The sequence below is a fragment of the Corythoichthys intestinalis genome, chromosome 22, assembly GCF_030265065.1.
Source record: "Corythoichthys intestinalis isolate RoL2023-P3 chromosome 22, ASM3026506v1, whole genome shotgun sequence".
In the NCBI taxonomy this organism is placed as follows: Eukaryota; Metazoa; Chordata; class Actinopteri; order Syngnathiformes; family Syngnathidae; genus Corythoichthys; species Corythoichthys intestinalis.
The window spans coordinates 3,001,204-3,028,186 of record NC_080416.1 but is presented as its reverse complement, the minus strand read 5'-3'; the positions used below and the strand labels follow the sequence as shown (position 1 = coordinate 3,028,186).

General features: G+C 40.5%; 1 protein-coding gene across 5 annotated transcripts in view; it reads left to right on the top strand.

The window, feature by feature from the left end:
- rbms3 (RNA binding motif, single stranded interacting protein) overlaps positions 1–26,983 on the top strand; it is a 629,442-nt gene that overhangs the window by 101,152 nt on the left and 501,307 nt on the right. For 2 of the 5 annotated variants that reach the window (XM_057827862.1, XM_057827861.1), the window contains exon 1: positions 17,847–18,892. The exons of 2 other annotated variants lie outside the window; for them this stretch is intronic. In XM_057827862.1, the coding sequence (XP_057683845.1) occupies positions 18,818–18,892 (75 nt within the window). In that variant the 5' untranslated portion in view covers positions 17,847–18,817. Of the gene's footprint in view, positions 1–13,404; positions 13,572–17,846; positions 18,893–26,983 lie in introns of those variants that run through there. One more of the 5 variants, XM_057827866.1, reaches the window with a different exon arrangement.

Here is a 26,983-nt window from a genome sequence, read left to right as displayed (position 1 = left end):
ACAACACCCAAACACACCTTCGGCCCGGCCCACTCCACCATGGACTTCAAAAAGCCTGGACACTGAGATAAAAAACGTTATTCGCTGCTCGGAAACTTTTCTATGTAGCCTTGTTTTGGGTTAAGCATTGTTCCTCCCTTGTCTGTTTTTTGCCTTGTTTCTGACCATTGTCGACGAATAAATTGTCAACCTGCTTTCGGTGAGTCTTCAAACTTTTGTAACATGGAGTCAGTCCAAAGGGTTAACACAAGAGGTGAAAGCGCGGAATTTCCGCCCTCCCGGTTGACGCACGGAAGCGGTGAGCAGCGGAGCACCATTTCCGTTCGGCTGTTGCCGTTTCCGTGCAGCTTGGCCGGGGGGGTGAATTCCAACAGTTGGTGACAGAGGTGACCTTCGGGTCAATTTTGCAGTAAATGGGGGGGCTGCGAGTCACGTCATCACTCGAAATTAATATCTCAAGCTCTTGTATGGTTGAAAAATACTGCGCACACTCTGATGTGCGCCACTGCCACCCACTGAGTGGATGTGCAATTACACTTTATTCTTTTCCGGCAAAAAAGTATGTTCCCTGAGGTCACATGCACCACCCCGTGGCATCTGTGTGCACTCCACTATTCGAGAAGTACTGCCATAGGAGCGGAAAAAATCCACTTCCCTCCACAAATAAGCGTTCAGATACAAACAATGTCTTGAAATCACACATTGAAGTCACATCCCATATTTCTGCATTTCCCACTTACGTGTGTATCATTTTTCGAAGCAGAAATTCAACTTTGAAACATGTAAATTAGGAAATTAGTCATTGGGGTGAGACAGCTCAAGCTTCCCATTTGTAATGGAGTCAGAGTGTTAGCAATTTACTCTTTCCAGGTCTGTTGCTCACCCTTCATTGGCTAGTGATGGGCTCTGTGAGTCATTTGTAGCCATGCATGTCTGGTTTCATATTTCCTCCCCCATTAGGCCCTGCATGGTTCTCCTCTGTGTTGTGATAGACCGTAATGACTCATTGGAAATCTGCCTGGTGTTTATCAAATGTCTCCGTGCAGGGCTGGTGGTCCGCAATCAGTCTTTTTTTTTTTTTTTTAAACCCAATTGTGAAGTGGTAGATAAACAGTAAAGGCAAGCAAAAAAGCTCAAGAATGACAACAAAGAAGGGAAATAATAGTTTAAGCCTCCCGTCTGTATCTCAATTGCCTATATATGACAAATTAGACGCTTAGTAAAAATGTGAATGTCAGTTTTTGTACTGTTATTTGGAAGACTGACAAAATGTTTAACTGAGCTAATTTAAGTTGTCATACATTTCTTTGAGAGGTTATGGCAAAGAGTGTAAAAAACAAAACAAAAACTGGTAACCCTAGGTAACGTCACCTACAGGTAGTCCCCGGGTAACGAACGAGTTCCGTTCCTACGCTGGCGACGTAAACCGAATACCACGCAAGTCTGAATTGAAGGAATAGTATCTTTTCTCTTAATTACTGTTTGACTGTTTGTATTACTCTAACACACCCAATATAAAATAAATACCATTTATCTCATAGTTGAAGGAAAACAAGCAGAATATATTTGACATAGGGCATAAAAGATACATGACGCCTTCTCATCGCGGAAGCCCAACGCGTGCGTCATGCAACTGACTGAGCAAGATTGACGCTGACAAGGCAAGATATCTACAAGCCCACCAACTCATGCAATCAATTCTTCCGAACAGTCCAGAACAAATGGCAGGACATCTTGTCTTGACAAGGAACATCTGATATGGGGGAACCTGCGATCGAGAAGTGAACTCTCAGCACTCACGTGGCGCTGAGGTGGTAAAATCCACAACCCTCGTTGCCCTGAGGAACAGGCGACACCTAGCTGCAGCGTTTAGTGTCCCTGTACTGTCGAAGTGAGCGTGTGGTGGGTTCGCGTCCCAGCCTGGTCAGAGAGGTGGGAGCGGATCGTGTCGGGGCGCTGCGCGTTTCACACCGGTTGCATTGGTGCCGTGACCCGGATCGGCAGCGAAGGTTTTCGGGGGGGGTGAGTGTAACGGGTACAGGCAGGTCCGCGTTTGTGAAGCGGTGCATGGAAAAACCTTCCCTCCGATACCTTCATGTGGGGGCGCTGGCGGCCTTCACGACGCCCGTCCCACCGCCCTTTGCTGGAGGATATGAACGCTTAGATCAGAAATCCAGAAAATTGTTATTGTCTGTATGTGCATCAGTACTCCCATTGTTTGATATCATTCAAATGATTTAATATAATGTAACTGCTAATTCCCATGCTTTCAGAAGTTAATTACATAATCAAATTAGTAATTACAACATGAGAATGAGGAATGAAACAGCCATCTGAAGACAAATGGGGACTTTGAGCTATAAACTGTAGATACTCATTTTACATTTTAATGAAACTGCTCAAATTACACCCATCCATCCTGTCTCCACTGCATATCCTTTTTAGGCTTTCAGGGCTAGACTGGATATAGACTGCAGATAATGACAATGAGTGAATTGTCGTCATCATAAAACATGAATCAACTACACCGACGATACTGTTTCAAGTCATATTTTAACATTCATGTGTAGAAAAGAATTGTGCAATGTAAAGCGAAAGCCAAACAATAAAAGGTGTTGGCAATTTTAACCCAAGGACCTGATGACTCATGATTTCGCTGTCACATAATAGAAAAATGAAGTCAAGCACATTCAACCTTAAAATAAAATCATAGACTTCATAACCTATTGACATGGCACGGGAAACGGGGCCGATTCGTAGGGGGCCTATTTTCAAAAACTTCAAATATTTACAAAACCAAAGCTGCTCCCGACCTAAAACCAAAACAGGCACCTACCTTAGCCATATATAAGTCTCGATGAGCAGCAGCATAAAAAAAATCAAAGTTGTTCCCTTATAAAATGCTGTTTAATTATTTTTTATAAGTATAACAAGACTTAAAATGGCTATAAAAGTCTCAGATTTTACACTAGATGCATATAGGTGGAGTTTGACTTTTGGGGCAGGGGGGCACAATATGTTGATGAACCCGAAACGCCGTGTCAGCAATAAAATTAACTTACAAGAATATTCATAATAATTAGTTGAAAATGTTTTCCGTTTCCTATCATTCTTGAGGGGAATTCTAAATCAGGCTACTTAGGACAGCTATACTTTTTGCCAAGATCTTTATCCATTGAATATGGTATACCTGCCGGTGTCGTGCCAATGTAGTTACCCTCGTGACAAATTGTATCCTCTGGGAGGAGCCACTGCGCTGCATTGATTTGCTTGAGTTCCGTGTTTTGGTGATGTAGTTATCTACAAGGCTTTAAAACATGGCCCATTCATCAAAAAAAAATAAAAATAAATAAAAATAAATTTTTGTCGTATAATCTAACATACGTACTGAACGTAAATAAAAGGCAATGTATGTAGTTTCTCCAGTATATAATATATCACATGAAAGTCCGCTCACCATTTTGGCAGTGCTCTGTGGCATTTCATGTTACACATTTTCAATCCTTGGTTCTTGCTCAGTAGTTGTTGTCGCTTTTGAAAGCTTAGGTTAGAAAAAATTACGTATATCCATCTTGCCTCTTCGATCCTCGGGTGGTTTTGGCGAAGCAAAGCAAATGACCATCTAAGGTGCTAGTGAAAAATTTTGACCCATTATAAAAATCTTTTTTTGCTCATTTCATTCATTTTTGCTGTTTTTTTAATTGCTTTTCAACTTTTATAGACCATTATTTACCGGAAAACTTAATTTTAAAATTTATATATATATATATATATATATATATGTGTAGGAAAGTCAATTACATGCCATGACACTTTTCGGCAACCGGGGGGGCCCGGCCCCCCAGCCCTCTTAAACTCCGCGTCTGTAGATGCATAAAAATCGCCAAATGCAGAGATAATCACCTATATTTTTCAGGATCAGTAGCAATATTTAACATATAGTTTTCTACCAAAATAGCAACTTATTTTTTTATTTACTGCAAGTTTTCAACAGCTAATAAATCACTCAATTTAACATCAGAAACTTAATACTTGAGGAACACATGTAGAATCATTTATAATTAGTATGTAAATAGATTATTAATAAATTCTATATACAATCACAACTTTTTATAGAATAGAATAGCCCTTTGTTATCATTATACACTACAGTATATACTATAAGCAAATGAGGCTAGTGGCCACCTGACGTAACAGGAGCTTTTCTGGTGAAAATTCTTGTGAATATATGCTTAAATCCCCGAATTCTTCATAGATGTGGAAGTAAAACAGTCTCGATTCTTGGTCAAAAGCAAAGAAACCATGCAGTTAGCGTTTATTTTACGTATATTGATGAAGTACAATGTGAATATGTTAGCGAATGAGGCTAGCGGCCTCCATATGTAAACCGAGCTTTTCTGGCGAAAACTCTTGTGAATAATCCCCGAATTCTTCATAGATATGGACGTAAAACAGTCTCGATTCTTGGTTAAAAGCAAAGAAACCGTGCGGTTAGCGTTTATTTTACGTGTATTGACGAAGTACAGTGCTACTATGTTAGCAAATGAGGCTAGCGGCCGCCTGGCGTAAAAGGAGCTTTTCTTGGGAAAATTCTTGTGATTAAATGCTTAAATGCCTGACTTTTTCATAGATATGGAAGTAAAACAGTCTCGATTCTTGGTTAAAAGCAAAGAAACCGTGTAGTTTGCGTTTATTTTACGTATATTGACGAATTACAATGCTACTATGTTAGCGAATGAGGCTATCAGCCGCCTGACATAACAGCTTTTCTGGCGAAAACTCTTGTGAATAAATGCTTAAATCCCGGAATTCTTCATACATGTGGACGCAAAACAGTCTCGATTCTTGGTTAAAAGCAAAGAAACCATGCAGTTAGCGTTTTTCTTTATGTATATTGACAAAGTACAATTCTACTATGTTAGCGAATGAGGCTAGTGTCCGCCTAGCGTAAAAGGACCTTTTCTGGCGAAAAAATTCTTGTGAATAAATGCTTAAATCCCTGGATTCTTTATAGATATGGGCGTAAAACAGTTTCGATTCTTGGTTAAAAGTAAACTATGAGGCTAGTCAGTTACGAAAATTAGCTGTCTCCATGTGTAAACAAAGAACAAATGCATGGCTTGTAGTTAAATCCAATCATAAGCAAATCCAAACTTAAATCCGACATGAGCGTGTGCTGTCTTCGGCTATTACTAAATGAAGCTCGGCACCCTCTGATAAGGCGTTGCGCAAAGAATGACGAAGTGACATGTCAATAGCGATTAATGAATGCTTATGACAGATATCATGAAGTGTCCTCTGGCAAATCATGGACGTAATTGGAGTTTGTGACAAAATTTGCTGGATGACAATTCATGACATCTGTCATAAGCATTCATTAATGCCCATGATAGTGTCATGTCATAATTATGACAGCCTTATGATGCCGCTGTCAAATAAAGCATTACCTATTAACTCAAACAAATCAAGGGGAAAAAACTAGCTGCTTATTGTCCAAAAATTAGTTACATTATTTTCCTAAAAATATGTGTCTTGGCTAACATTATATTTCTAAGATTTATGGCAGACGTGCAAGAAACGCCTGCTAATCATTTCGGTCTTCACCCGAATGACCATTAACATTTACTAATGTGCCGTAATCATTATCTATTCTACATCTTCTTTAATTCAAAACCCAAGTTCGGTTTAATCTGCTTAATACAGATGAAAATGTCAGTGCTCTGTCCTCATTTCCTCATTTAACTTGTTGAGCAGGAGAGGCAAGCTTCTTTCATTAGATCTCATTTAAATTATAAATCCAGGGACACATTTTTATTCTCCAACCAACAATCACGGACAAAAAGAAGATTGAATTGTTTGAAGGTATGATTCAAGCATGTTCATTCTACGGAGCCCCTAAAGGGACATCACGGGAGTCACATGACATTTTGGAGGGAAAATGACAAGCAGTACTCATTTTGGACATTTAGGGATGTACGTAGTTTCTATGCGCTGTACTCACTTTTGTTGCCAGAGGTTTAGGTATTAATGGCTATATTTTGAGTTATTTTGAGGGGAAAATAAGTGAACTCTAATGCAGGGGGGCAAATAAGTATTTAGTCAACCACTAATTGTGCAAGTTCTCCCACTTGAAAATATTAGAGAGGCCTGTTATTGTCAACATGGGTAAACCTCAACCATGAGAGACAGAATGTGGGGAAAAAAACAGAAAATCACATTGTTTGATTTTTAAAGAATTTATTTGCAAATCATGGTGGAAAATAAGTATTTGGTCAATACCAAAAGTTCATCTCAATACTTTGTTACGTACCCTTTGTTGGCAATAAGAGGCCAAACATTTTCTGTAACTCTTCACAAGCTTTTCACACACTGTTGCTGGTATTTTCTTCAATGCCCTTGCTGATGGAAGGAAATTTTCACTCAAAATCTCTCGATACATGGCCCCATTCATTCTTTCCTTTACACAGATTAGTTGTCCTGGTCCCTTTGCAGAAAAACAGCCCCAAGGCATGATGTTTCCACCACCATGCTTCACAGTGGGTATGGTGTTCTTCGGCTACAATTCAGTATTCTTTCTCCTCCAAACACGATAACCTGTGTTTCTACCAAAAAGTTCTATTTTGGTTTCATCTGACCATAACACATTCTCCCAGTCCTCTTCTGGATCATCCAAATGCTCTCTTGCGAACCGCTGAAGGGCCTGGACGTGTTCTTTCTTCAGCAGGGGGACACGTCTGGCAGTGTAGGATTTGAGTCCCTGGCGGTGCATTGTGTTACTGATAGTAGCCTTTGTTACTGTGGTCCTAGCTCTCTCTAGGTTATTCACTAGGACCCCCGTGTAGTTCTGGAATTTTTGCTCACCGTTCTTATCATTTCGACGCCACGGGGTGAGATCTTGCATGGAGCCCCAGATCAACGGAGATCATCAGTGGTCTTGTATGTCTTCCATTTTCTAAGAATTGCTCCCACAGTTGATTTCTTTACACCAAACGTTTTACCTATTGCAGATTCAGTCTTCCCAGCCTGGTGCAGGTCGACAGTTTTATCCCTGGTGTCCTTCGACAGCTGTTTGGTCTTGGCCATAGTGGAGTTTGGAGTGTGACTGACTAAGGTTGTGGACAGGTGTCTTTTATAAAGATAATGAGTCAAAACAGGTGCCATTAATACAGGTAACGAGTGGAGCCTCGTTAGACCTCGTTAGAAGAAGTTAGACCTCTTTGACAGCCAGAAATCTTGCTTGTTTGTAGGTGAACAAATAATTATTTTCCACTCTAATTTGGAACTTCTTTAAAAATCAAACAGTGTGTTTTTCTGTTCCCCCCCCCCCCCCCCCACATTCTGTCTCTCATGGTTGAGGTTTACCCATGTTGACTATTACAGGCCTCTCTAATCTTTTCAAGTAGGAGAACTTGCACAATTGGTGGTTGACTAAATACTTATTTGCCCCACTGTATATAAGCTGCACACAAACTACTTTTCATTGTGTCAAAGTGTCATTTTGTCAGTGTTGTCCCATGAAAAGATACACCGTAATTTTTGCACTACAAGGCGCACCTGACTGGAAGCCGCCACCCTCCAAATTTGACACAAAAACGGCATTTGTTCATAGATAAGCCTCACTGGACTACAAGCCGCAGCTGTCCTCACTGTATTATGGGATATTTACATCAAAAGATATTAACCGGGAAAACTTTATTTGACAGCGGCATCATACGACTGTCATGAGACCAATTGGCGCAAAGCTTCATTGCCACAAGAAGGGGGAGACAGTCTGCCTCTGCTGCCATCTGATGTCAACATTTTCGTTGACCAACATGCATCCTAGCATGCAGTGCAGCGTTACAGATGTAAATAACAATAAAATTCAAGTTTTGTGCTAATTATTTCTTCAGTTACTGTTCCAGTTGTTTCATTATTTGCTAGTCATGGTATTTTGTTAACACTTTATTTGACAGTGGTGCCATAAAACTATCAGTAGACAATCATAATTATGATATGAGACTGTCATGAGAATTAGTGAATGCTTATAACAGATGTCATTAAGTGTTATCTGGCAAATTATCTCTGTTTTGAATCAATCCGAGCTGGACATAAATAGTCAGTAACATAATTTGCCGGATGACACTTAATGACATCTGTCATAAGCATTCAGTAATGCCCACGATAGTGTCATGTCATAATAGGGCTGCAGCTATCGATTATTTTAGTAGTCGATTAATCGATGAACTATTTAGTTCGAACAATCGGGTAATCGGATAAGGAACATGAAAAACTGAAATACCTGAGCTGAGCCTCAACCGGTATATAGAAATAAAAAAATGAGGATCTACAATATGTACAACAAAGGAACGAGCTATCTTAAATGCTATAAAATGCCAACATTTTTTTTTTTTTAACAATGCTCTCAACAAATGGTTCAGACACATATTTCCACAAAAAAAAAGGCTAAATATAAACTAAATTACGAATGCATTAAAAAAAAAAACAACAACAAAAAAAAACAATAGCTCAAACAAAAACTTAGCTTATGTTGATGTTGGTCTTAACAGGGAGCAGCTTGATTCAACCATGTGAAATGAGGCAGAGTAGAGGGCAGTGTATCCACTAAAATCAATAAAACTAAATGCAAACACTTTCTAAATAAACCATTACAACGCCACTTTAATTAAACGAATACTCGAGGCAGAAAAATTTAATTTGAATATTTTTTTCTAATCGAATACTCAAGTCAATCGATTAATCGTTGCAGCACTATGTCATAATTATGACGGTCTTATGACGCCACTGTCAAATAAAGTGTTAAGTATTAACCCAAATAAATCGACAAATAAGCCGCACCGGACTATTAGCCGCAGGGTTCAAAATTAAGGAAAAAAGTAGCGGCTTATAGTCCGAAAATTACGGTACTTAAATATCTGCAGAAATATGAGGGGTGTACTCACTTTTGTGATACTTTACTGATACTCTGATGGTGTACCGTGTTATCGTTTACAATGTCACCATATATTTAACGGCGAACTCCTGGCAACCACAGCTGCCAGTATTTTTACCATAAATTATAATCATGTATTAATGGCTGTCTGTGTTTCGAAGTACTTTCAAGTCATTTAGCAAAATTTGCCTCAATCCAAACTTTAATCTGGAATATTCCGGATGGAATATTTCAAGACAGACTGATCTCTGAAATGTTTCTAGTTTTGTTTTTCAGGCTACAGGTCAAGTTCTTCCATTTCAAGAGTCAAGTCTCAATTCCCTGCTCTTAATTCTTAATGTTTCAACTGATTAATATTCATGATTGAACTGCTCAGTGTCTGTATAATGAGACTCCTCTGAATTTCCATTCTTTATCACCAGATTTGAATGAGAAATCAAAATGCTGTAGGGAGAGTTCATCAGTTATCAAGACGCTAACCTAATCAGCTATTGTTGCCGCATACCAGAAAACTGCAAAGTTGAAATACTGTATACAACGTGCGACCACAGAGACTCACAAAAGGCTTTATATGCATACCCTGACTTCTGTCGAACAATGTTGCTGTTATGTCTGCTTTCTTACCATCAATAGGCTATTACGTGTTGTTTTGTTTCCTTATGCCGAGCTCAAACGACATCATTTTTTCCCGTTGTTCCCGACGGTCACGGTCTCAGATTACAAGGCATCGTGTCATAAATTTGTCGTGTGCTTTCGACCGGTCGAGTGCCCACACTACACCCTAAGGCACGGTTTTAAGGAACACCTTGTTGGTGAGAGGAGACAAGCAGCTGTCAAATCAGTCATGGGCAAGAGAGCGAAATCTGCCGTTTTGAATTATTTCAGTTCAGTTCCTGAAAATTGCTTGCAATTGCATATCATTAAGGCTGCAACAACTAATCGATTGAAATGGATTAATAATTTAGTTACCGACTAATTTGATTGATTTTTGCTGGCAGCTATGAGCAGTCCCATTTAGGACCTTGTTTGTGTGTAATGTGAGGCTGTGCTCGCTAATGATTAGAGCAAGGGAGAGAGAGTTCACTGCTACAGTCAGGTTGGATTGCTGAGAGTTACATTGTTTTTTTGTGTTGTTAGATCCAGTGTGCCTCCGTCAGAGGTGTGTTAAAGAAACCAATTGTACTGTTTGTATTCTTTTTTGATGAGACAGTTACTTAGCACGGAGCGCTAAGCTAGTAAGTAGGGTTGTTCCGATCATGTTTTTTTGCTCCCGATCCGATCCCGATCGTTTTAGTTTGAGTATCTGCCGATCCTGATATGTCCCGATCCGATTGCTTTTTTTTTTTGCTCCCGATTCAATTCCAATCATTCCCGATAATTTTTCCCGATCATATACATTTTGGCAAAAAATGAATAAAACTCGGACGAATATATACATTCAACATACAGTACATAAGTACTGTACTTGTTTATTATGACAATAAATCCTCAAGATGGCATTTACATTATTTACATTCTTTCTGTGAGAGGGATCCACGGATAGAAAGACTTGTGACTTGGTATATTGTGACTAAATATTGCCATCTAGTGTATTTGTTGAGCTTTCAGTAAATGATACTGTAGCCATGCCCAAATGCATGATGGGAAGTGGAACCATGACTGTGCGTAGTGCTACCAATTGATACAGTTGTGGTCAAAAGTTTACATACACTTGTGAAGAACATAATGTCATGGCTCTCTTGAGTTTCCAGTTATTTCTACAACTCTGATTTTTCTCTGATAGAGTGATTGGAACAGATACTTCTTTGTCACAAAAAATGTTCATGAAGTTTGGTTCTTTTATGACTTTGTTATGGGTGAACAGAAAAAAGTGATCAAATCTGCTAGGTCAAAAATATACATACAGCAGCGCTAATATTTGGTAACATGTCCCTTGGCCATTTTCACTTCAATTAGGCGCTTTTGGTAGCCATCCACAAGCTTCTGGCAAGCTTCTGGTTGAATCTGACCACTCCTCTTGACAGAATTGGTGCAGTTCAGTTAAATTTGATGGCTTTCTGACATGGACTTGTTTCTGCAGCATTGTCCACAAGTTCTCAATGGGGCTTAAGTCAGGACTTTGGGAAGGCCATTCGAAAACCTTAATTCTAGCCTGATTTAGCCATTCCATTACCACTTTTGATGTGTGTTTGGGGTCATTGTCCTGTTGGAACACCCAACTGCGCCCAAGACCCAATCTTCGGGCTGATGGCATTAGGTTATCTTGAAGAATTTGAAGGTAATCCTCCTTCTTCATTATCCCATTTACTCTCTGTAAAGCACCAGTTCCATTGGCAGCAAAACAGCCCCACAGCATAATACTACCACCACCGTGCTTAACCGTAGGCATGGTGTACTTGGGGTTAAAGGCCTCACCTTTTCTCCTCCAAACATATTGCTGGGCATTGTGGCCAAACAGCTCGATTTTTGTTTCGTCTGACCACAGAACTTTCCTCCAGAAGGTCTTATCTTTGTCCATGTGATCAGCAGCAAACTTCAGTCGAGCCTTAAGGTGCCGCTTTTGGAACAAGGGCTTCCTTCTTGCACGGCAGCCTCTCAGTCCATGGAGATGCAAAACACGCTTGACTGTGGACACTGACACCTGTGTTCCAGCAGCTTCTAATTCTTGGCAGATCTGCTTTTTGGTGATTCTTGGTTGAATCTTCACCCTCCTGACCAATTTTCTCTCAGCAGCAGGTGATAGCTTGCGTTTTCTTCCTGATAGTGGCAGTGACAAAACAGTGCCACGCACTTTATACTTACAATTGTTTGCACTGTTGCTCTTGGGACCTGCAGCTGCTTTGAAATGGCTCCAAGTGACTTTCCTGACTTGTTCAAGCCCATCGCTTTTTCAGATCCATGTATGTATATTTTTGACCATGCAGATTTGATCACTTTTTCTGTTAACCCATAATAAAGTCATAAAAGAACCAAACTTCATGAATGTTTTTTGTGACAAAGAAGTATCTGTTCCAATCACTCTATCAGAGAAAAATCAGAGTTGTAGAAATAACTGGAAACTCAAGAGAGCCATGACATTATGTTCTTCACAAGTGTATGTAAACTTTTGACCACAACTGTATATCTTCTCTGCGTTGGGAAATAATATAAGGTGTTAAGAAAAAGATCAATTGCTACCTGGCTTCCCCACGTTGCTTCCCATGATATTTCTAATCGTAGGTAGAGGGATTGTAAGGCTTTAGCCAATTAAAAAAAGGCTCCAAAGGCTGCCAAAATTCACTCTACTCACGTTACGCTGCCTTTTATCTCTCTATATAGGTAAAACAGCGCCATTACAGTCTGAGCGCGACAATGCGTGAGTGGGTCGTGCAGTGCATGCATTAATTGCGTGAAATATTTTAACGTGATACAGCGTAAAATGAGTAGAGTGAATTTTGACAGCCTTTGGAGCCTTTTTTTTTCATTGGCTAAAGCCCTACAACCTCTCTCTCAACAATTAGAAACATCGTGGGAAGCAATGTGGGGAAGAAAGGTAGTAGTTGATCTTTTTCTTAACATCCTATCTTATTTCCCAACGCAGAGAAGATATATCAATTGGTGCCACTACGCACAGTCATGGTTCCACTTCCATTATGCATTTGGGCAGAACAGTTAAATGGCTACAGTATCATTGACTGAAAGATCAACAAATACACTAGATGTCAATATTTAGTCACAATATACAAAGTCACATTTATCCTTTAAGAATTACAAGTCTTTCTATCCGTGGATCCCTCTCACAGAAAGAATGTTAACAATGTAAATGCCATCTTGAGGATTTATTGTCATAATAAACAAATACAGTACTTATGTACCATATATTGAATGTATATATTCATCCGAGTTTTATTCATTTTTTTCTTAATGCGTTGCCAAAATGTATATGATCGGGAAAAATGATCGGGAATGATTGGAATTGAATCGGGAGCAAAAAAAAGCAATCGGATTGGGAAATATCGGGGTCGGCAGATACTCAAACTAAAACGATCGGGATTGGATCGGGAGCAAAAAAACATGATCGGAACAACCCTACTAATTAGTGTTTTAAAGCAACACAAGGTAACTTTTAACATTCATAAAACACTTTCAAAACATTTCTGGTGATGTTTCGACTGACAACTAGTTGAATGACACCTCTTTTTCATCTTGAGGGGGTCTGTATCACTTTCACCGGCACTAATTATCTGTAAGGAGGGTGGCAGGAACCCTGCCACACAAAAAACGGCTTTACGGCATACGTCACTTCCACCTTGTTCTATAAAGGATGGCCAGTGGGGCAATACGGTACAAAATCAGATGTTTCTTATTGTCAACATCGTTGTATGCTATTGTTTAGCCACAGCTGGATTCATTACCTCAATACTATTTATCCTTCACACAGCTGCTGAAAACAAATGTCGTTTTATCCATCTGCAGGCGACCAGGAGATCTGGATTTTACTACGTTGTGCGCTGGTCCTCATGGGTCCGAAAATCATCATTGAGGCGAGGGTCAGGCGCGAGTGCGACGTCGCTGTTGTCTGGAGGCGCCCGCTGGAGAAGGGGCGGACTCGGATCTGGACCGGGTGCAAAGTCATCACCGTCGGGCACTAGAAGCCAAGGTATGTCAGTATGCGTGGACGAAATGGACCCAAATGCAGGGAAGGTGGTGATCAATTCGTAAATGTTTTAATAATCGTAAGAAAAACACAAGGTTCAAACAAAAGTGCAGTGGATCCAAAAACAGCAAGGCAAACAAAACTCAGGGTACGAACAAATGACTGGGTATCAAAACTTACTTAAACAGGAACGAGGGCTTGGACGGAGATATAAACATTGGGATTGATATGAAATCGACAATGACTCAACAAGGAGTGAACAGAAACTGGGAGCTTAAATACACAGACAATTGTTAATGAGACAACGAAGCACAGGTAGATGATACAAGAGGCAGTGGATTGGTGGATGCACAAGGAGCAGGCCGCAACAGATGAAATCAATGGGTAATCACGATGTCCACAAATAGTAGGGCGCAAACTTAACAGAATTGAACTAAAGGCCCTGGATTAAGCGGTAGATGATGGATTGATGGATGGATTAAAAAAAAGTTGGACAGGAGTTGCCCAATATATTGAAACGTCTGTTGGAATACACCTTTGCTATATTAAATTGAGAGGGTGTAGGTTTGGTCTTAACATTGGTAGGAACGATATTATTATAATGCACATAATGCAAACTAAGCCTGAACGATATATCGTTTAAACATCGCCATTGCGATGTGCGCATGCGCGATAGTCCCGTCGCAAGGACATGCGATAGTTTTTTTTTCCAATCCACAAGCCTTTGTTCTGTTTCATTCGCTCGCTCTCAGTCACCGCGGCACTTGCTTATTAAAGTTAACGATGTCTTTGATGTGGCCAAAGAAGCCGGGCAGCAATCTGTCAATTATCGTTTAACTTGTTAAATAGTTTCTGCAAGGAAGCGTGGGCTGGAATGAACGTGTGTGTCTGTGGGGGGAGAATGTGGAGACGATCGAGACATACAGTATATAAAATAAACGGCAGAAGTGATTATGAGGAGTTTGTAATTTCTACATGTCACTCCAAGAGTCACAGCCATGTTAGGTAAACAGAAGCATATAATAAAGTCAAGCATTTTTCTACTACAGTACTTTATTCTTGTTTAAAAATGATTCAGTGGGACAGTTGTGTTTAAAACTGATCATAATTATTACATTTGAAGTGCTTAAAAAGCATTTATTAAAATGTATATATATATACGTATATATATATATATATATATATATATATATACTGTACTGTATATATACATTTTTAAAAAATCATACTTTGGGGGGAAAAAAGTGAGAAAATGTCTTATATGTATCTCTTTCCAGTGCTAGATCTGAATAAATACATTGAGCACACAAACACACACAAAAAATGTGGGGTGTGGGGGGGGGGGGGGGGGGGGTATGCGCTACTTCGCGGTTTTTCACTTATCGCGGCGGTCCCTATTAACCGCGAAAGATGATGGAATACTGTACACTGTGGTCATGATGAGTCATCCAAAGTCTTTCCAAACAGCTATTCAAGTCATGTAGTAAAAATTTCTTTAAAAAAAAAAAAAAAAAAAAATATATATATATATATATATTTTTTTTTTAATATCGCAATATAATATCGCAATATGTCGCAAACCCCAAATAAATCGCAGCAATAGTTTTTTTCCAATATCGTTCAGGCCTAATGCAAACAATGATCCAAATAAGGGACGGCGAGCCTTACTTCGTTGTTCCTGTGGAGGCTGGCCTGACTGCAGTAGTTTTGCCATTTAGCAAGTATAATGTTATGCTAACTCTGATGCAGGTCGGATTTTCACTAGCAAAATTAGTGTTTCCCCCACCTCTACAACATTGACGTCTTTTTACATGACTTACAGTGGCTTCTGCTGGCCGGAAAAAAAACTTCTAATATCCATCCTCTCCGAAAGGTTCGGAGGAGGCGGCATGTTTACGACATGAATCTGTCAGGGCTGTGTGAATATGTGTGTGTGTCTTGTGGCAGGACAGGGAGCTTCAAGTCATCAGCCGACCAAATGTTCGTTTAAGGGGAAAAAAATGGATTGGCACATTCAGAAAGTGAAAAGGGGTAAATGTAAATCTGAACATAATGAAAATAATTCACTTAATAATGTTAGGGTCTATTCTATCCTTACAACATATGGGAAGACAATCGAAATGACCTATATAACTGAACTATTCATATAATGCAAATAAGGTTGCTTAAAAGTTGGTGGGGACAATTTGAGCATCCCGAAAAGTTGCTAGTGTTATGTCCCTACCGTCCCTATGCAAACCTACGCCCTCGTTAGATTATACCGAAAAGCAAACCAGCACAACTAAAGCTAATCTTCTGGACTATTAACTTTGATTACTTTTAAAATTTTGAGCTGTCTTTTTTTTTGGAATTTGACCTTTTAGCCAGACTGCCGGAATCGGGCCAGCCAAACCGCTGGAACCGCGCTAGCGCAAATCCACCGACCCGGGCCGGCGCAACCCCAACAACCCGGCCAAAAGGCCAAACTCCGTGCATTCACCTTAGTTTTAACCCCTTGTACTGACTCAATTTTAAAAGCTGGAAAAAGGCTTCGAAACACAAGTTTATTCCAAGTCGACAGCTATCATACAGCAAGGCGAAACAACAAATAGACCCAGGCGAGGAGGAAAGCTGGCTCCAGGGTCGAAAAACAACAATTACACAAAAATGTTCCTGAGAAAAGACAGCCCTAGCTAAGAATTTAGTCTTTGAAGGCTCTGGTGAGGCGGGCTGTGGTCCGGAAGAAGGGTGTCTTTGGGCGTTGTGTAGGATTATTGTCTGTTGTGGATTGGACAGGACAATTCTGGTGTTACTGTTGTCAAGGCAACGAATTCAGTTCAGTTTAAGTTTATTGTCCCCTAAGAAGGGGAACCTGGTCTTATAGCAGGTAAGCATACAGATAAAAAGCAGGGGTGAAAGTGGCTAGAATTTCTTGCGGGAACTCCCCGACGTGAATGTCGCCACGGAGCCAGAAATTTTATTTATGTATTTATTTATTTATTATTTATTTATTATTTTTATCTTCATTTTTGGGGTGGCGGTTCAAACCTCCTAAAACTACTGAAATGCAAAGAAAACTGTTTTGGCAGTTATTTCTATAACACATCCATGTCTGGCAGCTTAGCATTTTTTTTACATAGCGTTTTGATAGTTGCCGTCATATTTTTGGAATCAAAGCACCGTGTACAGCATTCAGGCCCTGAATCTTATACCGGAACTGCGTTCCTCACCGTTCTGGTCCACTTTCACCCCTGGATAAAACAACAATAACTCATACACAAACAATAAATAACACAGACTACAAATTTAAAATGCTATAGCCACTTTGCATATAAGTGCAAGAATTGTGCAAATTTAGCAATGGAATTGCTCTTGGTAAGAAGGAGTTCTTTGTCCTATTGGACTTAAAACAAGGGACTCTGAATCTCCTGCCTGAAGGGAGGACCTCAAATGAGCAATGAAGGGGATGATTTACACGAGAGTTGAGGATTTTGCCATCCTCAGCGCTGTGTGAGTGCTGAGTGTTCACTTCTTAGTCGCGGGTTCCTCCGTTATCAGATGTCCCTTGTGGGAGGAGAGGATGTCCTTTCATTGTTCTGGACTGTCCATTGTTGGTTACCAGTAGAGCTGATGGTGGGATTTGGTGGTCCAGACGTGGGTTTGTAGATGTCTTGGCCATCACATGCTTGTCTCGATCATAGCATCAACCACGCTCAGTCAGCTTTGGCTTCGCTAGTCAACAGGCATCCTTATCTGCTGTTGTCTTTGTGCTGCAATTTCCAATCACTCCAACTCCATTCATACTTCAGATATGTTCTACTGGTTTTCTTAAACTATGATTTAAATGCTATCTATTTTATATTGGGTGTGTTAGATTCAAACAGCACATATGGGAGAGAATAGTAATCCCTTCACTTTGTAGGACCTAAATGCCAAAAGCTTCCATCTTATAGTTGTGAAATGACTCGAGCATCTTACCCAAGCACAAGGACAAGCATAGGCAATTTACCTAATTGGAAAAGAAAAAAAAAACCCTAAGGACATGTGTCGTTCCAGGCGGTAGATTCACTTGCATCCAGTAGGGGGAATCGACTGCTCGCTCTGTTGCCATCTGCCTTTCAATCTCCAGCCCGCTCCCATGCATACTACCAGGTTGTGGAAACACTGCAGCCCAACGATCTGCGTCTGCTTGGCTGCTTTAAGACCCTCCTACCAGCTGGGCTGAAAAAAAAGAGGCGGCACTTTGTTTGTAAGCCCCGGACGAGCCCCCTTTACCGCCCTGTCAGTGTGGAGGAGAAGGCAAGAAAGAGAGAGAGCGAGGGGGGGCGGCGAATAGTCGAGAGAGCGCATGCGAGGGAATGAGAGAGCAACTGTGTGACAGAGGCGAGGAGAACGAGGCAGGCTGCTTAGACAAGTGAGAGAGCAGAAAGGAGGAAATACGGAACATACATTACGAGAGCAGGAAGCGGGAGGAACGCAGACGGAGGACTCTTTCTCTGCTAGCCGCAAGGGGCACAGTCACTACTTTTATCCAGCGGAGCGGACTAACCAATTAGCGGATTTTTATTACTCGTCACCGCATCCTTAGGAAACTTCCTTTGTGCGTCGCGCAAAGTGAGAGGGCTATTTGCGATCGCATCTCGGTGCGGTCCCTCCTGAGCACAAAGTGCATCTGTCGGCAATCGGTGCCGAGGATATCTCCCCTCCTGTCATACGAGACACCGTCGGATCCGACTACAGAGAGGAGAGAGAGCGTGTGTACGAGAGAGCGTTCCAATCGGTGTGTGCGTGAGAGGGAGGACCATTAAAGCCAAGGCAAAAGTGAAATCGCTTGACTAGAGGAGAGAACCCAGACCCTCTCCCTGTGTTCCTTTGCCATTCCTTTCCTCCTCCTCTCTTTCCTCCTGTTCCTCTCCCAACATTCCCAGGACCGCTTGATTCTCTTGGCAACTTCTCCTCTCCATCCTCTCCCTTATCACACCTTATCCGACACCCGCGGAAGACCAGAGCGCTACTCTCGGATCGAGAACTTGAGGGAATATCACTTAGACTGACTGCCTTATTACGGAGGCTCTGGACTACGTTGAGACACTCCTTTGCAGCAGACACTGCCTTATCTCTGGTGAATCCACCAGTGACAGCAGTGTGGACCAGGAAGAAAGGATCCCTACAATCTATCCACTCCTACTCCACTATCAGCGTTTGCTAGTGCGCAGATCCCTCCCCCCTGTGTCACCATTCCCTGCCTCAGTGCTAAGGATTCCAGCTACATGGGCAAGCGATTGGAGCAGCAACCAATGTACCCTCAGTACACCTACTACTACCCCAATTATCTCCAGACTAAGGTACGCCACTCCTCTGTTATTCCTCAAGCATGTCGGTCTGACTCCCACACTCCCCGCCCACCCTCGAAAAACCCTCACCCGCGACCCTCCTCCGGTGCCCCCACTTCATTCTCCTCTCATCCTTGAGTGGAGATGGCACTTGATTGATAGCTGGCCTTGGTTGTGATGGTTTCATGGGACAGGTGCCTTGTTGGACTTTGGATATCTATATCCGCCGGTGCGTGCATGTCAAGGGATCAAGGCTGATTGCTGTGATCTGTTTGGCCAGCCTTCACGTTTTTTTACTGGAAGCTGCACAACCTTCACGCATCGCTCATCCATACACCAGTGAGCCTCTGAGATGACACCAGATATGAATAGAACAACAAGTCCCCAACTGATTTTCCTCTGTAAAACAGACTATTGTCTTTCGAAGTTGTCTGATCTGGTAGCGGTTCAAAGAACGGAGCCCAATTTTGGGACTACTTTTGTTGTTACAGTTGTGCTTGGACGTTAGCTTGCTCTGCATGTGTGCAGTTATGTTTTGCAGTCTTTTGCCATTTAATGACAGAAAGTCCTTTTTTCTCTGGTGGTCACATTCCAGAATAGATCAATGAGTGGCATAATGAAACTGGTGCTTTGAACATCCATATTCTTTGTTGAATGACCTAAATGTGTCCAAAACGGGAACGTGTGAAATAAATATAGCTTGCAAGATTCTTTTTCTTGTTCGCTAGTTCTTATTTTGCCTGGGAAAGTGTTCTATCTTTAGATGTTAGTGTCTCTCACAATCGAAGATGGACATTTGACAGTACTGTTGATTATGAGGGAAATTGTTGTTTAGGTAGAAACCGTAATTTCTGGAGAAGATGCGATGGTAGCTTTGCTTTCGCAGGTAAACCCCTTGGGGGTAACGTCCTGCTGATTTCAGGTCACTTCCTGTTGATTTGAGGACATTTCAGCCCAGGGTCATTTCTTGTTGATATCATGTTACTTTATATTGATTTGGAGACATTATATGGTCACTTCCTGTTGATATCAGGACATTTCCTGTTGATATTTTGATGTACATGGCTGTCAATGGCATCGAGTTGCTTTGCTGTCAGTGGCAAGGACGTACATGGCTGTCAATGGCATGGACATACATGGCCGTCAATGCATGGACATACATGGCCGTCAATGGCATGGACGTACTTGGCCGTCAATAGTATGGATGTAGATGGCTGTCAATAAAATCCAAGTACATTTTCATCAATAGAATCGAGATACATGGCTGTCCATGGCATTGACATGCATGGCCGTCATTGGCAAGGATGTACATGGCTGTCAATGGCATCGACCTACGTGGCTGTCAGTGGCAAGGACGTACATGACTGTCAATGGTATTGACGTAAATGGCTGTCAATCGACTCCAAGTACATTGGCATCAATAGAATTTCAGTGGTATGGACATACTGTACATGGCCGTCAATGGCATCAACCTACATGGCTGTCAGTGGCAAGGACGTACATGGCTGTCAATCCTTGCTGTCAGTGGCAAGGACGTACATGGCTGTCAGTGGCAAGGACGTAAATGGCTGTCAATGGAATCCAAGTACATTGTCATCAATAGAATCGAGATATATGGCTGTCCATGGCTTTGACATGCATGGTTGTATTGGCTAGGATGTACATGGCTGTCAATGACATGGACATACTGTACATGGCCGTCAATGGCATCGACCTACCTGGCTGTCAGTGGCAAGGACGTCAGTGATATGGACGTACATGGCTGTCAATGGAATCCAAGTACATTGACATCAATAGAATCGAGATACATGGCTGTCAATGGCATTGACATGCATGGCCGTCATTGGCAATGACATAGTTGGACGCCAGTTGTTAAATCTCAATGGGCTGTAGTGATACGTTTTTGGTCAAAAATCACAACCACCCATGTTTTTCTGCCATTGAAAATGAAATTTTGATCATTAGAAGTGAATGGGAAAGTTTTTGGGGAATTTTACATGCAAAGCTCCCATCAATTGACTCTTATTCAGCAGAATTGAACAAGCTAAGATACTAGTATAGTGGAGATCTGTGCTGAAGTATTACCACAGTTGTGACACTGCGGTCTTGTCGTACACTTGTCAAATCACAAATCTGCCATACAGTAGCAATAACAAAGTGGCTGAACACTAGTATCGTGCGTTTGGGGTCAAGTTCTAGAAAGCTCCAGGGCTCAATTCGTGACGTGGCTGAGGGTCATAGACGTACGATAAATATTATAATTTTTTTCCCACTTTAGTTGTTTTAGAGTTTTCTCAACATGAAAAGGTTCATGTGGTTGTGAGGCTTTCCCGGGAACACCCTGGGGTGCTCCTGGAAGCACTGGACGAAGTGCCCTTGGGGGATAGAAGTCTGCGCTTTTCTGCTTCAGCAGAGGCCCCCATGACCTGACCCCCGACGGGAGTAAAAAGGATGGAAGCATGAATATGACAAGAATTATTCACTAAGATTGCTTACTATGTTGGAATAATGATTCCCACATGTAGTTCGGTGCACTTTTAAGACGCCACTCTTATGGACTGCTTTTCTATACATACTATTATCCGCTCCTTGGGATTTGGTTTGAATGGAAGCCCACTTCATCCTTTCATTACTGTATGGCAATTGATTTTGGGGCACCATGGGAGTCCAGATTAAGTTGCTCCGATTTGTGCTGCTCAGACATGTTGCGCCATGACTTGAGGACTACACAATTAATGGAATTTTAATCATGCTCCCGATTTTGGCAGGCACTCTATATAATAACCAGTTGTTGGATCAACCGCTAAGTGAAAAGCGAATGATTTTGATATAATTAAACTGTCTATATAACAAGTGAGCGCCCCCTGTTGAGTAACAAATGGGGAAAATTGGAGGTGATAAAGCATCACATGACAAGTGCTTTGTATTCGTTGGCTTTAGAACAGATATGTCCAAAGTCCGGCCTGGGGGTCAAATGCGGCCCGTGGTCAAATTTCATCCGGCCCCCAGCCTCTGTCATAAAATCAATAACGTCTGGCTCACACACAGACTTAATAAATTGGTCAGCAGTACTGCTAGCAGCATATGAGGTAGCTTACACACTAAATGCTGCTCCTCATTTACCCACTAAAAAGCAAAATTACCCCGTGTGACCTTTTACTCCCAATTTTCTAAAATGGCGACAATCAACAAAAAAAAGAAAGTTGACTGTGACGGCCGACGCCTCAAGGATAGGTGGACATTGGACTATTTTGTTCACTAAAATACGCAACAACGGTGTCTGCCTCATTTGCAAAGAGACAGTCACCCCTGAAAAAGATTGAGCTTTTTGGCAACAAACACTCTAAGTGGGTCTGGCGTGCCACGAAAGATGCGCATGCTGAAAAGCACCTCATACCCACTGTGAAGTATGGGGGTGGGTCAGTGTTGCTGTGGGGCTGTTTCGCTTCCAAAGGCCCTGGGAACCTTGTTAGGGTGCATGGCATCATGAATGCTTTGAAATACCAGAACATTTTAAAGCAAAATCTGTTGCCCTCTGCCTTAAAGCTGATGATGGGTCGTCACTGGGTCTTTCAGCAAGACAATGACCCTAAACATATTGCCAAATCTACACAGAAATGGTTCACCAGACACAAAATCAAGCTCCTCCCATGGCCATCTCAGTCCCCAGACCTTGTTTTGTTGGCAAAAGGGGGTTGTACAAAGTATTAACACCAGGGGTGCTAGTAATTGTGACACACATTATTTGATGTCAAATGATTTTTTCCTTTATGTGGGATTTTTCCCCACTGAATGAATGCACTTGTATAGATCCTACTCACGTGACGTCACAGTCACGCCCCCGCGCCATGTTGTTCGTATACTCGTCATGTTAATGCATTAGCGCTTCGTAAATTCCTCCTATTATGGCGTGTTTTTCTGCTTGTGAACATTAATAATCAAAATGGTGAAGTCGTGTGTAGCGGTTGGTTGCAAAAACAGAGAAGATAGACGGAGAGACTTGAAGTTTTACCGTATTCCGAGAGACCCGGAAAGGAGACCGAGATGGACTGCTGCAATTTGACGAGAAAACTGGGCTCCAAACGACTACCACAGATTATGTAGTAGTCATTTTATATCTGGTAAGATGCATTTAATATATATTTAGAGGGTTTTGGGCTGACAACCACAATTAAGATCATTGCTAGGCTAATCGCTGACAACATACACTCAGACGTTGTGAATGAACTACCTGAAAATATATAATTATAAGGGCATAATCAGACAGTTGTCATACAATTAATTTACAATTTCACTATTGAGGTCCAAAGCCAAAAAATAAATTCAACTAGGGACAATCTGGAGTAGTGCTATCGCACTTCATATTTATTACATATTATATATGTATGTAGTGAGAGTGCTATCGCTAAACCATATAAACATTAAAAGCGCTAGCTCCATTGACAAATGACATGAAATACATTAGACTTGACAGTGGATGTTAGCAAGAACAAAAGATTTTGAATTGAAAATTTCGTAACTCACCTTCCCGAGCACACGATAGATTCCTGCCGAATTTTCGTGGACGAGGACCTGTTTCACCCAACCAGCAACGAAGTATTTATAAACCTCCAAGCTCTTAAAGTTTTTCAAACTTTCGTGAGAATAGGCTGATTTTGTGTGGACAAGATAGTTGTAAATATCAGGGTAGCTAGCAGATGTCAGGCAAAGACGGCGAAGGCAGCGGGTCGAAAAACCTCGATTTAGGCATCAAATATGGATCTGACGAATGGATAAACTGAAGCTTTTCCACATAACGCCTTTTATGCAACGCATCCAATGAGTTTACAGCGTCAGATAACACCGGGGCTTCCATGAATTGCTCTATAACTTGCACGGCTAATTGAAAACAATGAGAATAAGTCTAAAAAATACGGACAATATGGCGGCCGGATACAGCGACACGTCATTTTGTGACGTAGGTGAGTAGGGTCTATTGAAGGTTGGATTTTTCTCTTTTTTTCCATTAAGGTCCCATATTATTTGAATTAAAAAAATATATATATATTAGAAGCTAAAAAACACATCTTTTTCAGGGGTGCCAATAATTATGGAGGGCACTGTATAGAAAAGTTGTAGAGCAATAAAATTACAACAAAAATGAATGAAATGAACATAATTAAATTTGTTTTTTTTTTTTATAATAGGTCCAAATTATTTTTCGAGCACCTTAGATGGTCATTTGCTTTGCATATAGTTAAAAAAAAAAAAAAAAATATTTGAACAAATATTTTCTTCCTTTGATTGAAAATATTTTTTTTCTTCAATCCAAAAGAAAAAATAAAAATCAAAGAAAAATAGCTTTCACATGCATTTTTATTAGGGCTGTCAAGCGATTAAAATTTTTAATCGAGTTAATTACAGCTTAAAAATTAATTAATCGTAATTAATCGCAATTAATCGCAATTCAAACCATCTATAAAATATGCCATATTTTTCTATAAATTATATACAGTATATATTCTGTAAAATGTTGGAATGGAAAGATAAGACACAAGATGGATATATACATTCAACATACGGTACATAAGGACTGTATTTGTTTATTATAACAATAAATCAACAAGATGGCATTAACATTATTAACATTTTGTTAAAGTGATCCATGGATAGAAAGACTTGTGGTTCTTAAAAGATAAATGTTAGTACAAGTTATAGAAATTTTATATTAAAACCCCTCTTAATGTTTTCGTTTTAATAAAATTTGTAAAATTTTCAATCAAAAAATAAACTAGTAGCCCGTCATTGTTGATGTCAATAATTACACAATTCTCATTGTGCTTAAACCCATAAATTCAGTCGGACCAAAGCGCCAGCAGAGGGCGGCAAAACTCCATAAAACACAATTAACAAGTGGGCATTTCACTCTACTGTCATTTAAATCTGTCTGAGCGGGACATGTGCATTAATTACGTCAAATATTTTAACGTGATTAATTAAAAAAATTAATTACCGCCTGTTAACGCAATAATTTTGACAGCCCTAATTTTTATGCATTCAAACACTTTTTTATATTTTTTTTATTGAAGCGCCTTTTGGTTGAAAATACGTATATGCTTTGATTGAAGCAACTTTTTTTTTTTTTAATTGAACTATAAAGACACAAATCTACCTCCATATGGCTCCGTCCAGGGAATACAATTGTTGACTGGGGTAACTACATTGGCACGATACAGGCGGGCGTACCATATCCAATGGATGACGATCTTGGCGAAAAGTATTGCCTGATTTAGAATTCCTCTCAAGAATAATGGGAAACAAAAAAACATTAATTGTCAAATTATTATCAATATTCTTGTAAGTTTTTTTATCCTGTCCTATGCATTTTAAAGGGTACCTACCTGTATCTCGATCCAGATCGTTACATCCCTCGTTTCCTGTCCTGAGATGGTACAGACCTATTTTTTTACTTGTACTATAATTCTCTTTACAGTATGGTTGGTTGTCTGATAGCTGTTGCATTTGCACACGTTTCATTCATGTTTGCTTGCATGATTTTGAGCGATTTACAGTGTATCACAAAGGGAGGGAAAATGACCATCAGTACTCAATTTGGACATGTAGGGATGTAGTTTCTAAGGCATGTACTCACTTTTGTTGCCAAGGGTTTAGATATTAATGGGTATTAAATATCTGCAGAAATGCGAGGGGTGTACTCACTTTTGTGATACACTGTATGTATGTATATATATATATATATATATATATATATATATAGATATATATAAATGTGTATATGATTGTTTTAGACGCCATTTTAAATTATACAAATTATAAATACTATAAATTAGAATATATCTTTAAATCTTAAAAAAAAAATCCCAATTGCAATGCGTGTCGGCTTTTATTTTGGTGTGGCGGGGCGCCACGATCTTTCCTATGTACGGGAAACCCTGCAGGGACTACCTGTATATCGATCCAGATTGTTACATCCGTAGTTTCCTGTATGAGATGATACAGACCTATTTCTTACGTGTACTATAATTCTCTTTACAGTATGGTTGATTGTCTGATAGATGTTGCATCTGCACACGTTTCACTCATGTTTGCTTGCATGATTTTGAGCGATTTACAGTGTATCACAAAAGTGGGAGGGAAAATGACCATCAGTACTAAATTTGGACATTTAGGGATGTAGTTTCTAAGGGGTGTACTCACCTTTGTTGCTAGGGGTTTAGATATGAATGGCTATATTTTTTTAGTTATTTCGAAGGGAAAATAAATTAACTCTATTATATAAGCTGCAAACAGACTACTTTTCATTGTGTCAAAGTGTCATTTTGTCAGTGTTGTCCCATGAAAAGATGAACTTACATATCTGCAGAAATGCGAGGGGTGTAAATACATTTTTATATATGATTGTTTTAGACGTCATTTTAAATTATACAAATTCTAAATACTATAAATTACAATATATCTTTAAATCTTAAAAAAAAATCTCAATTGCAATGCGTGTCGGCTTTTATTTTGGTGTGGCGGGGCGCCTCGATCTTTCCTATGTACGGGAAACCCTGCAGGGACTACCTGTATATCGATCCAGATTGTTAAATCCCTAGTTTCCTGTATGAGATGATACAGACCTATTTCTTACTTGTACTATAATTCTGTTTACAGTATGGTTGGTGGTCTGATAGGTGGTGCGTTTACACGTTTCACTCATGTCTGCTTGCATGATTTTGAGCCTTTTAGATTGTGTCTTATTCCATACACACACACTAAATCCATGCGTAATACTTAAAATAAAATGTAAAATTGGTAGTAAAGAACAGGAAAGCAGGAAGAAGTTGATATGCGAAGAAGGCGGCAGGGTGGACCTGGCTGCAGCCCCACCTGGCAGTTCACCAGCACTCCCTTCTGATTTATAGTTTAATACATTTGCGCTGCTGCCATCTGGCTTCCTTCTCCATCCCCTGCTCCTTCCATCATCTGCCTCTGCCTCCGTCCTCGCTTCGCCTATCTCAGAGCTGCTCATCTTGTTGGCCTCTCCGTCAGGGTATGCCCCCTCAATCTCCTTCCCTCCCTCTCCTCCTCTTGTTTGGCCCTTTCTCTTCCTCCTCCCACACT